The following is a 12,301-nucleotide window of genomic DNA, read 5'->3' on the forward strand; positions in this document are numbered from 1 at the left end:
AGTCCTCCACATCATCTCCGCGGAGACCGGTGAAAATCGGGGGGTCACGCTGGAGGTTGCCGACGTAGAGAGGTGAGGCTTGCGGCTCCGGGATGGGAGCGGCATGGGCATCGGCTGGCAGGTTCTGCGCCATGCTGGGGGACAGTGGGTGCAAACGGCGGCCCGAACGAAGCTCCAGCGAGTAGACGGGGCGAGGAGAGGACTGACGATCGTAAATTCACCTCTACCACGTATGACGTCTCAGTCGGAACGATGTTTATTTGGTCGCGACGTCGGGAGCGAACAAGCACCATGAACACGACGATGAAGAGCACACACCTGAAGACGATGATGATGAAAAACAAACGCGTGCTGATGATTACAATAACGCAGAGATGAGGAAGAAGTGCATAATAGATGCCCACAATATGTACTCCTATGATACAGGTGTCATATCAGATTAACGTCTGTGGTTCCAGTATTGGCTTCGCTTTCATAGCAGTCTAATAAACATTACATTTGTATTCCTATGATTCAGCAAGCTATATTGAAGCATTGCTTAACAAAAGTTACGTATGATATTCACATGATTGCACCATAAAGTGCACTTAGTTTCAATCATACTGACGTATGTACTCTAACGTGAGTGCCGACGTTATGTCGCACCATAAGTCCTTTAAACGCTCGTGTTGTCGACGTCCCTGGTAAGCGCACGATGTGCACACAGCTACTACACTTACAAAAAAACATCGATCCACCTCGTAACGCTTGGCTCAAAGCCATAAAATACAACATAGAAGCACTCGCTGACTGCTTCGCATGAAACCGATTCCCACAACGCGTGGGATCTGCCGAGTATTTTGGAAGGTGTTGTGGGGATCCGAGGCACACCCGAAGTCTGTGCACGGGCATTTCGCTGTTCTGCTAATCCCTTTCCTCTCCTGTTCTGCCGCGACGGCAAGTGGCGCCATCTTGCGCTACGCACTGCGCGTGGTCTCGGAGCCGTGAGATTCGGCGTGACAGAGACACGTGCGCGCCGGGAAACTCTCTCTCTCCTCGGACGGTGCTAGGTAAGCACGTGTTTCCTTCTGGTCCGACGTCCCCTTTGGGAATCACCGGACAGTAGCCTGCCTGGGTGCCTCGGCATCCTGGGCGGGCGTGTTTATCTTTGTGTTACCTCCGGTTCCGTACGTTAAGCCTAAGAGCGGTGCCTAGTGCTTGTGCGTGGTCAAACCACGCTGAGCCTCACTTGCCGAAGGCTCACGCATACAGAGATTTACCCTAGCTCTCGCGACCAAGCCCAGTGGTCATCACGAGAGTGCGCAGCATAGCCGTGCGGGACCTTTTTCCGTGCGGCCTGTCAAAGCTCGCCATTGCCAGATGCGACGTGCTCGTGGTTACCCCCCTTGGTGTACCGTCCGCGCGGGAAGCCCGGACATTGTGCTGTGTGTTGGGGTGCCGCAAAAGGCAAATAAAGTGTTTGTGTGTGCGTTGTTATATTGAACACTCTGTGTTTTTGCCACGTGGCGCTCAACGCCTTTGCTAGCTGAGCGTGCGCGGAGCGGTGTGCTACACGTGAGCAGGTGACGGTGGACATGGCCCTGCGGCTCGCTAAGCCCGACACCACGGGGGTCTTTGACTCCGGTGAATATCGAGGCTACCATGCTGTCTTGTGAACAAGAGGGTACATACCTAAGACAGCATCACTATCAGTGCTGTAGACACCATGCCAGCAGGGACCCTTGCGTGGGTAGGTCTGGGCAGTCTTGTGGTCATGACAATAGAGTTTTGTTGGTAACTATGATCAGGTCATGATAATACAAAAGGTTAAGAGATCCAGGGGGCGGGGGGGAGGGGGTAGGGCAATGGAGATACATCTTTTTTCTGATACAGAGTGCTGATGTTGGGCACAAAAACTGCTAATTACCTATATATAAGAAAGACAATTGTGAATTGTCGCGAAGTTACCTTCATTAGCTTTTCTGTTAAAGGGACCGACAACTGATTTTTCTCAACCCATTTTTTTACGACGCGACAGAAAGCTCACCTTTCGCAGTGTTTGTAGCTGCAGTAGTTAATCCCAAAAGCACGTAGTTATTTTACAAGCAGTATTTTTCGATCTGAAAGGCTCTAAACTAGGATGCATCTTTCCTCCAGCAACGCTGAGAATTGATAGCGATGCCGCCAGCCCTTCTCACGATTTGTGAAAGCTATCGTTGTTTTGCTTTTGCAGGAGTTTCTGCAACTATGCTTAACCACCTTTATTTATAGCTTTTCAACTATTTTTGAAAATAACAAGCTGTTACAATGAGATGATGTGGCATTATACAACTTCCCTGTATTTGTACCGCGTTGTGTGCGCATGCGTCTAAGGTTGCCTGTGCCTATGTCATGGGTGGCTTATCCCGGCGTCGTTACTCTCTTGATGCACGAGCCAAGCCAAGTCATCGAAAACGTCACTACGCATATGCACGGCCGCGCCGAGTAGCAGCGCGCGTCATTTCTGAGACGAGGTGTAGGTAGCAAAACTATGTCACTCCAAAATCTTAGCGACCTGGAAACTGCGTGCACGGTTGCATGAGCACGCTGAAAAGTTGCTCAAGACGCGCTGACGAGCATGGGATCATTACGTCACGTGAAGGCAGCGCCACTTTAATGCATACTACTAACGCAGGCCTATATGTACATTATTATGGAGCAATACCTTCTAATATAAAGAAACGAAGAATATTTCAATAATAACAAAAAAATCGTCGACCGCGTACCACAATCAACGGTCACGTGGCCGTCTTCATTGGATCATTCATGTTTTTGCCGCCAGAGGCACCACAGGTTATTTTTCGCGACTTACAATTAAGAAATAAAAATACAAATACATCTCTCACAAAAAAACAGGCCTGGTTTGAGTCAATGCGATGGACAATCTTTACATCAGTGGAGTCAACTCATTTCATTTTCTGGGCAGTTGTCGGTCCCTTTAATAGTTCCCCACTCATGGGACGCCTGACACAGTGATGAAGCATGGCTCAAATTACTCGTTACATTTGTCCAGACGTGATGTTTACATCAAGACAGTGCAAGTCACTTTTTTAAAAACTGCCCAAATAATTTTGTCATCACTGTTCTCTGCATGTGACCATATTTCACAATCTAATACCACACTGTAACTTACCCACAAAACACGAAACCTCTATAACACATTTCATAGTGGTTTTAAAGACGTTTTATAGAGGTTTTGTGTTTCATGGGTTACGCCTAAACGAAAACTGCCTTTATGTCTCTGGATGACAGCAGTAACAGACAAGGTCGGCTTTTGTGTGATGCTTTCCACAAGCGAGGTGGCAAGCACAAAAAGCACTTGTGAAAAAAACGGGCCACTAAGGTTCTGGATGCCCATCCTGTTCTACCTTGCCATGGCAGCCTTCACTGCAGGTGCTTTTGAGCAAAGCCTGTATGTCAGTACAGGACATGTTAAACCTTTTTGTGGCCATATCATACTGCTGCCGCCAGGAGTAGTGTGGTATAGCTTTGGTGGAGTTCGTGGGGTTCCGAGGCATGCAAGGAGCATCTGCGTGGGCATTTCGCTGTTCTGATAATCCGTTTCCTCTCCCATTCTCCCGTGATGGCAAGTGGCGTCATCTGGCGCTACGCGCCGGCTCTCATGCTGGCGCTGCGTGCGGTCTTGGAGCCGCAAGATTGGGCATGACGGGCGCACGTGCGCGTCGGGACGAACTCGCTCTCTTTCTTAGACGGCGCTGGGTAAGCACGTGTTTCTTTCTGGTCCGACGTCCCCGTCGGACTGTAGCCTGCCTGGGTGCCTCGGCATCCTCGATGAGCGTGTTTACCTGAGTGTTAGCTCCTGTTCCGTACGTTCAGCCAAAGAGTGGTGCCTAGTGCTCGCGTGGTTGTACTATGCCGAGCCGCACTTGCCGGAGGCCCACGTCTACAGAGATTTGCCCTAGCTCTCGCGACCAGGCCCAGTGGTCATCGCGAGAATGTCCTTCATAGCCACGGGGGGCCTTTCCTCAAGTGGCGTGTCAAAGCTCGCCACTGCCAGCTGCGACGTGCTCTCGGTTCCCCCTTTGGTGTACCGTCCGCGCGGGAAGCCCTTTGCTTCCCCGTGTCCCGGGAGCGGACGTGTGCTGCTTGTTGGAGTGCTGCCAAAGGCAAATAAAGTGTTTGTGTGCGTGTGTTGGTATATTGAACACTGTGTGTTTTTGTCGTGCGGCGCTCAATGCCTTTGCTAGCTGAGCGCACGAGGAGCGGTGCGCTACACATGAGCAGGCAACGGTGGACGCAGCCCTGTGGCTCGCTAAGCCTGACACCGTGAGGGTCTTCGACTCCTGTGAGTAAAGAGGCTACCACAAGTTTTGCAGTCGTCGCTGGCAACCACTGATATCAAAGTATTTGTTTTTGTGATCAAAATGGCGCACCAATGCTGCAACACAGATGCCTCAATTGGCAGTCTGGGGCTGATGTTGGCTTCACACGAACTATGCCAGAGAAACACTTTTTCATGTGGTTCACTTTTCTAAAAGCGACAAACATGCTGTTTCCCCTAATGATGCCATGTAGCTTCCAAACAGTGTCCTCCTCTGCAGTCAGCTTCGCAGAGCAGTGCAAGAGAACGTCTCTCAACTGGAGCATACGGTTTCTTTCACTGCTTCGTTATCACAGCCCAACATTCTGATTATTCTTCAGAGGGAATGGTGGATCAACCAAGTTTTCAAAAAAAGGCCTAGCAGACAAGAACTTTGCTGGAAGTGATAATGCAAAAGATGTCATAGCAACAGCCAATAGGATGTCACCAATGGGAGAGTTACGTGTATCGAAAATTTCATTGGACTGCCCTATTATTTTTTATGTTTGCCATCTTCGGCCAACAAGGGTAGGAACGAGAAGGCAAGACTTTGAGCTTTTGAACAACATCAAGATGGCAGCACTCGATGGCTGAAAGTGTGACATATGGCTTCGCGAATTGCGCTGTTTTTGTTGCAATCTGGACCTTCTTTTTCACTGTCAGGCTTACGAAGTGACTCTTAACAGCTGAGCTGTTTAAGCTACAGACCATTATAGTCCGTGCAGAGAATTCAGAAAACCATATGAACTAACACGCGCTCTCTTCATCCTCTTCTTCTCGCAGAACACGCACGCCAATTTGTCCGGCATTTGATGCAATAATTCTGATGGGCGAGAGAAAGAGTACAGAGGGAGAGAGAAATAGCGGGCAAGAATTGGGAAGAAAGAAACAGACATGCAAAAGAGGAAAAAAAGAGAGAAATAAACAGATACAAAAAAAGATGGAGAAGAAAGAGAAACAAGGCAGCCAGCCCAGCTCCAGTACACTTCTTTCAGGCTTGGCACCACTGTGCGAAGTTGCCCTAACTTTTTTTCAGGCACTTCAAGTGCATTTTCAGCGTAATCATTTTGATTCAATGTAGATTAGGCATTGCAGATGCCAAAAATAGGTGTTTTTGCCTCAAATCATATTTAGCAATTTTTGCACTCTGATCCCTGTGCCCCCACACAGAGATCTATTAGTACAGGCATAAAACCAGGTCCTCATGATATGGAAAGCTATGGTCACAGTGATACTCCATTTTGCTGCATATGCAGGTACAGTACAACACTATAGATAAAGCTGGCTCAGAATGAAGCACTGTACATCATCCTCTTCAGCAGCATCCTATTGTATGCCGACCTCTCCCTATGTTCTCCAATGTCTTAAATGATTCCCTTGTATGCCTGCAAACATGCCACTTTCATCAACCCAGCTTACTCACTGCTGTGTTTCCAATACCTTGGTATCCATTCAGTCACTGACCATCTATCCTACCTGACGCACCCAGTCTTTGTGGATGGTGGTCACAGCAAGTTCCTTCTTTACTCAATTTGTGGTGCAAACAGCATAAAACAGGATTTCTAAACTCCGTTACAGCGAGTATTGTGATCTGTGTCATCGTAGCTTGAGCTTGGCTAGAATAAAGTGCTTCCTTATGAGCACCTCCACCCCTTAAATAGCAACCGAGACAATGTATCTCATCAACATCATCAGTAACTGCCTGTGTCTTCAGCCCATAGTTGTGTTACCAACCACAGCCACTTAAACTGAGAGTGTACCAAACCAACATTGAGAGAAGGCCCTCTGAAAGCAGCTGTGGCCTTGGAATGCTGCTTCAGAAACTGCACGGCCAGTCTTACAATATTACAGCTAAGTTGGCACTTTTGCTAGCTGTGCATCTGAAAACAGCATCAAGTCAAGTTCTAAGGAGGTGTCCACGACATAAGCAGAAACATTCTAGAAATATTTAGAGAACTATTAAGGTGGACTTGACAACTAATATTTGTACCTTATACTGTGCAGCATCTTTCACCTTGTGCCCTCGCAAAACATTATGTTTTAAGTCTGCCCTCCAACACACTCCAAATGCTGTCGTGCCGTCAAGGGAGGAGTGTGCTACACCTTGTACTCGGGAAACTTCTTCTTGGGCCGAGTGCGGCGTGGCGGTGGTCCGGGCAGCAGCATCGGTGGTGGTCGAAAGTTCTCCTCCAAGGAGCCGGACTCCTCCGATGGTGGGCTGGGCAGTGCACCGGCTGGAAATGCCAGTGGCAGGGCCTCTTCACTTGCCGACCGCTGGCGCCGCGTGGGGCCAGTCTGCTGCCGCTGCTCTGTGCCCCGTCCAGTGTCCTCACTCTCCTCGTCGTCTTCGTCCTCCTCGTCCGGCTGCGCGTATGCATCTTCCAGCAGGTAGCGCAGGCCGTAAGGCGAGCCCCCATCCAGGTAGTGCCGGTCTGCCTCAGGCTCACTCAGCCGTTCCGACCCACTCGGCTCCAAGGGACCTGCACAGCAGAATGCACTTGTTCAATCCTGGTATCCACTGGACATGCCAGTGGCCTGTGCTGCACAAGAGGGCAGTACTTTGCAGTTTACTTTATGCGGATGATATCACAGCCACAGAACTTCTTGAAAGTACTTGGCCTAATTTTTACCATGGTAACTTTGACAGTGACAAAGACTGCAGCAATGCATTACATGTCCTGTCCCAGATGGTGCGTCAATTCGCTATCTTCCGCAATCTTGTCATGGGCATGTCTGGGTCTTGGAATGGACTTTTGCAACTGGTATGATTAAAGAACTATGCTTGAAAATCACTGAAATTGATAAGTATGTGTTTCAAGGCCCCCGAAAGTCCTGGAATTCTTATTACCTCTGTGAAAGCACTTGAATTTCATACAGCTGGTTTCAAAACTATCTGCTTTTTATGATGGATCAGCATTGACTTGGCAAACACCTAATTTGGCTTGGCAAACCCCCTATGTTTGGCCATACATGGCTGAACATTGCAAACAGTGAAGGTATGTGCCCATATTTGAGAACACCCAGTTTTTCAAAAGGCAAGACAGAATGTGAAATTGTTAAAGCTTATTTTGCCAGGGAAGCAGGACACAGCTGCATCAGCAAGCCATCTGTTTTACTCATTGATGCACAGGGCAGAAACAAGGAAGCTTTCGAAAAAGGTTCAACTTAAACTGAGGACGACGCAGCGAGCCATGGAAAGAAAAATGACAGGTGTAACCTTAAGGGACAACAAGAGGGCAGGTGTCTGAGCTGAAGTCACTGAGAAGCACTGGGTCATTAAGAGTAACAGGCTGGATAGTAGGAGGCAGATCAGATTACATGGCTGGGTTGCCCTCAGGCTGCTGATGATGGTGTATCTGGATGCGTCCAGATAAGAACAAACACGAGGTCTTCATTTTGATGAAATTTACTCTAGGCGATGGTTTTTGACCCCGAACAATAATCTTAAACTCAGTTCCGCAAAAAAAAAGGGCTTTGTTCACCTAATAAAAATATACACTTTTCCATTAATTTAGCAATTTCCCAACTTGAAGCACACTTAGTAAAAAAAAATGATGCACTTCTTGGTCACAATATTTATTCCAATCAAAGAACAAGTGAAATGCAATCTTATGAGTATTTTGTTTCGCTTTGGTGTCGAAGGACTTCCGAGGAAAAAAATCACTAAAGTGGTAAACGGCACAAAATACCTGTATTTCAGGAATTTATTGCTACAGACAACTTAAACTGAGAATAATAAAGCTCAATAAATATTGCCTTTGATAGTAGCTCTTTCTTTTGAGGTAAGTTTCATTTTTTTCACGTGCATCATTACACTTCAGAATTATGCTGAAACATTAGTGGATTACCAAAAATGCTCAAGTTTCAAAGTAGCTTTCTCAAAAAGGCTGTTTTTTATTTTTTTTAAGACCGTTGGATTGAAGTCGACTACGTAGTCCACCATGCTGCGTAAAAAAACATTGCATTATTTGGGTTGCTAACAAGTTATAATGCATCAAATGTGGCCAACTCAGCCGAGTGGTTGCACCATTAATTATGTGCTGCAAATCAGATACCAGTTGTTTAAAAGTACAGTTGAAACTGGATTTAAAGGGCCCCTCAGTAGGTTTCAGAATTTTGAGCTGACGAGCGCAATGCATACATTGGGCATTAATGATCACGTCTGCCAAGATTTGCAACCCTATGCGCCGCGGAAATGGGTCAAATTTCAAGCTGAACGCTGCTTGCCCTTCTTCTCACGAGCGCATGCCCAGAGAATGAGGGGATGATGCACACGATGGAATGGTCCTACGTAGACAGTAGTGCTGTGACGTCGACCCTTTACGTAGACTGTGCTCTGACATAGCCAACAGTAGCACATGCCACTGCGATAATTATTTGACACGGCTTGTATAGTTTGTGTAATTTGTTGCTTGAATAGATGAGTAAAACTTGACAGAAATAATGAGACACACAAAGGGAACGTGTGCGTCTTTTTCATGAATTGCAGCGAGATGCTGGCCTAGTGTGCCTTCGTTTCACATGCGTTCGTTCAAGTTTATTCATTGTTATTGAGTACAAAAACGAGCTCACATAATACATACAGCATCAGGAGGTCCCAAAGTGAGATACTGTCAGGGGAACCTCCTATCATTAGTATGGTACATAAAAGATAAGTAGCTGCAGCAAAAGCTAAAAGTGCGTGTAACAAAAATAAAAAATGCATCCAATAAAGAACAATGAATAGTGAAATAGAAAAAGTTAATTTACCAGAACAACAATATACAAAACTAAAAAATACACATAGGTAAGTAGGAATGCAAAACGAAGAAGTGACGGTGAAAATAAATTTATTACAAATGAACAAAAGGCTCGTTTAACAGTATGTTTTTAATGTTATGTTTAAAAGACTGCAATGAACGAGACGACTTAACATGAAGAGGGATATGATTGCAAAGATGAACACTAAAGAAGCGTGCTGTAAATCTGCCACATTTTGACCTGATTTTAGGTAAAAGGATGTTATTATGCTCTGAAAACCTGGTATTATTGTTGTTGACGAGGATATGGAAGGGAATACTATCTGATGATATTTCACGATAAATGAGACGGTATGTGATGAGTGACAATCTATGATAAAACAATTGTTGAATGGGTAGGACGTGAAGATGTTGATAGACAGGTAGAGAATGGCAACGGAATGGGCTAAAAGTCATTAATTTGATCGCCTGGTTTTGAAGACGTTGAAGCGTTTGAAATTAATGGCGTATGTGTTACCCCATGATGATAAGCAGTATGATAAATGGCTATTAATATAAGCATGATAAAGTGAGATGAGAACATGAGGTTGAAAAAATGCACATGTTTTAATGATAATGCGGATACCAAATGAAACCCTTTTTATTAGTGAGTACGCGTGACTATTGTATTTAAGATTTTTATCGAGAGTAACACAAAGGAATTTAACATTATCAGATGCCAGTATAACATAATTATCCAACAAGACAGTTATAGAAGAAGAAACCACAGTTCGTGGGCTACGAAAGAGTACAAAAATTGTTTTAGTAGGATTAATCTGAAGTTTGTTATTTGTAGACCATGAATACACGTTGTTAAGATCTGCATTAAGTGTGTCCTGAAGTGCGGTGAGTGATTTATGTGGTGAGTAAATAGTCGTGTCATCAGCGTACAGCAAACAGTTGGAAGAGGTAAGCCTACTGGGTAAGTCATTTATGAATAGTAGAAACGGACCTAATATAGAACCTTGGGGAGCACCACAGTTAGTCAATGAAAATTGAACATTAAGATATACTACTTGCAGCCTGTTAGACAAGTAACTGCGAATAAGATTGAGAATTGGGCCAAAAGACTCGAGCTTATCCAGAAGAATAGAATGTTCTAGTGTGTCAAATGCCTTTGTTAGATCAATGAATATGGCTCCTACAACAAACCCTTCGTCAATAAATTGTTTAATGTTATCCGTGAAGTTAAGTAATGCCTGTTCCGTTGAATAACCATTCCTAAAGCCAAAGTGGAGTGGAGAGAGAAGATCAAATTTGTTTAGATAGTGCATTAGATGACTGTAGAGAAGCTTTTCAATGACTTTGCCAAAAAATGGCAAAATGCAAGTTGGGCGGTAGTTAACGTTATCACGATAACCTTTTTTGAAGACAGGAATTATTTTACCACATTTCAACAACTCAGAAGATATGCCTGTTCTGAAGATTTTGTTAGCAATACCTGCAAAAACTAATGATATGTCCACAGTAACCAGTTTTATTCTAGAAGGCAGGATAGAATCCAGGCCATGGTCCCCGAACTTTGAGGGAAGAAATTACGTTAAAAACTTCTGAAGAAGAAACTCGACGAAGAAAGAAAGACTGAGGGCTACATGGAAGATGGGCTGGAACACTAGGTGAGAGCATATTTTGGCACGCGGCAAAATGATCACTAAAAACATTTGAGATATCAGCCTCGGTAGTGTATTGCTTGTCTTTGTAAATTATTTTTTTAATACCCGCATCGGACTCTGTAACATTATGAAATTGTTTAATTAGCTCCCAATTACGCCTGGTATTTGTTCCGTTTTCAATTATACGTCGTTCATAATATTCCTGTTTTGCACGTTTAGGGCGCCAGAAAGAATGATGCTATAATTTTTAAATTTAGCTCGCAAAGATGCGTTCAAAGGCTGCAATTTTTGTGAAGATTGTTTTTCTTTATTATCGAGCACATTTGCAATCCATGGATTCCTAGGAGACGAGAATGTGTGCTTACGGGATACATGGGTTGTGCAGTCATTAATGTAATTCGTTGATAGAAATGTGTATCGAATATGCCTTCTCAGGACAATCTTCTCAAAAAACGTGATTTCAGCATGTGTCATGCACTTTTCGTGCAAATAAAGCTTCAGTGAAGGAACTATTCGTATATTGACGGTGCTGCACACGTTTTCTGGTACCAAGAGTGAAGAACAGGGGATAATGATCTGTAATGGAATAATCTATCACTCCGGTGGTGTAATCAGAGAATGAGGATGAAAATATATGGTCTATTAACGAGCAAGAACTGGCAGTGTCATACTTTGTTGGAACATCAATTAAAGAAGAGAAACCATAGCTAAAGAAGCAGTTGATATAATCAGAGATGATTGACAGCTGAATTGAATTGAATTGAATCGACGAATTCACAAAAATAGCAGATCCACCACTTCTCTGAATTCCACGGTAACTATGTTCACTGATGTACCCTGGTAGATAAAATAGATTGCCATCTACTTGTGTCAACCACGTTTCAGAGAGACAGAGTATAGAAAACGTATGGTCAAGTATAGAAAGAAAGTTGAACGGATCATTGCGATGCTTACGAAGATTGTGAATATTGCACAGCCACGTTTCAGACAGACAGATTATAGAAAACGTATGGTCAAGTATAGAAAGAAAGTTGAACGGATCATTGCGATGCTTACGAAGATTGCGAATATTGCACAGCCACGTTTCAGACAGACAGATGATAGAAAAGGTATGGTCAAGTATAGAAAGAAAGTTGAACGGATCATTGCGATGCTTACGAGGATTGTGAATATTGCACAGCCACGTTTCAGACAGACAGATTATAGAAAACGTATGGTCAAGTATAGAAAGAAAGTTGAACGGATCATTGCGATGCTTACGAAGATTGCGAATATTGCACAGCCACGTTTCAGACAGACAGATGATAGAAAAGGTATGGTCAAGTATAGAAAGAAAGTTGAACGGATCATTGCGATGCTTACGAAGATTGTGAATATTGCACAGCCACGTTTCAGACAGACAGATTATAGAAAACGTATGGTCAAGTATAGAAAGAAAGTTGAACGGATCATTGCGATGCTTACGAAGATTGCGAATATTGCACAGCCACGTTTCAGACAGACAGATGATAGAAAACGTATGGTCAAGTATAGAAAGAAAGTTGAACGGATCATTGCGATGCTTACGAAGA

General features: G+C 44.5%; 2 protein-coding genes across 2 annotated transcripts in view; both read right to left on the minus strand.

Moving 5' to 3' along the window:
• LOC119388290 (protein SEC13 homolog) overlaps positions 1–12,301 on the minus strand; it is a 492,033-nt gene that overhangs the window by 147,466 nt on the left and 332,266 nt on the right.
• LOC119388291 (disintegrin and metalloproteinase domain-containing protein 11) overlaps positions 1–12,301 on the minus strand; it is a 483,088-nt gene that overhangs the window by 22,226 nt on the left and 448,561 nt on the right. Inside the window, exon 29 of the mRNA XM_049413903.1 lies at positions 6,443–6,819. Coding sequence (XP_049269860.1) covers positions 6,443–6,819 — 377 coding nt within the window. The remainder of the gene's footprint in view (positions 1–6,442; positions 6,820–12,301) is intronic.

This window comes from Rhipicephalus sanguineus, chromosome 3 (genome assembly GCF_013339695.2).
Source record: "Rhipicephalus sanguineus isolate Rsan-2018 chromosome 3, BIME_Rsan_1.4, whole genome shotgun sequence".
Classification (NCBI taxonomy): Eukaryota; Metazoa; Arthropoda; class Arachnida; order Ixodida; family Ixodidae; genus Rhipicephalus; species Rhipicephalus sanguineus.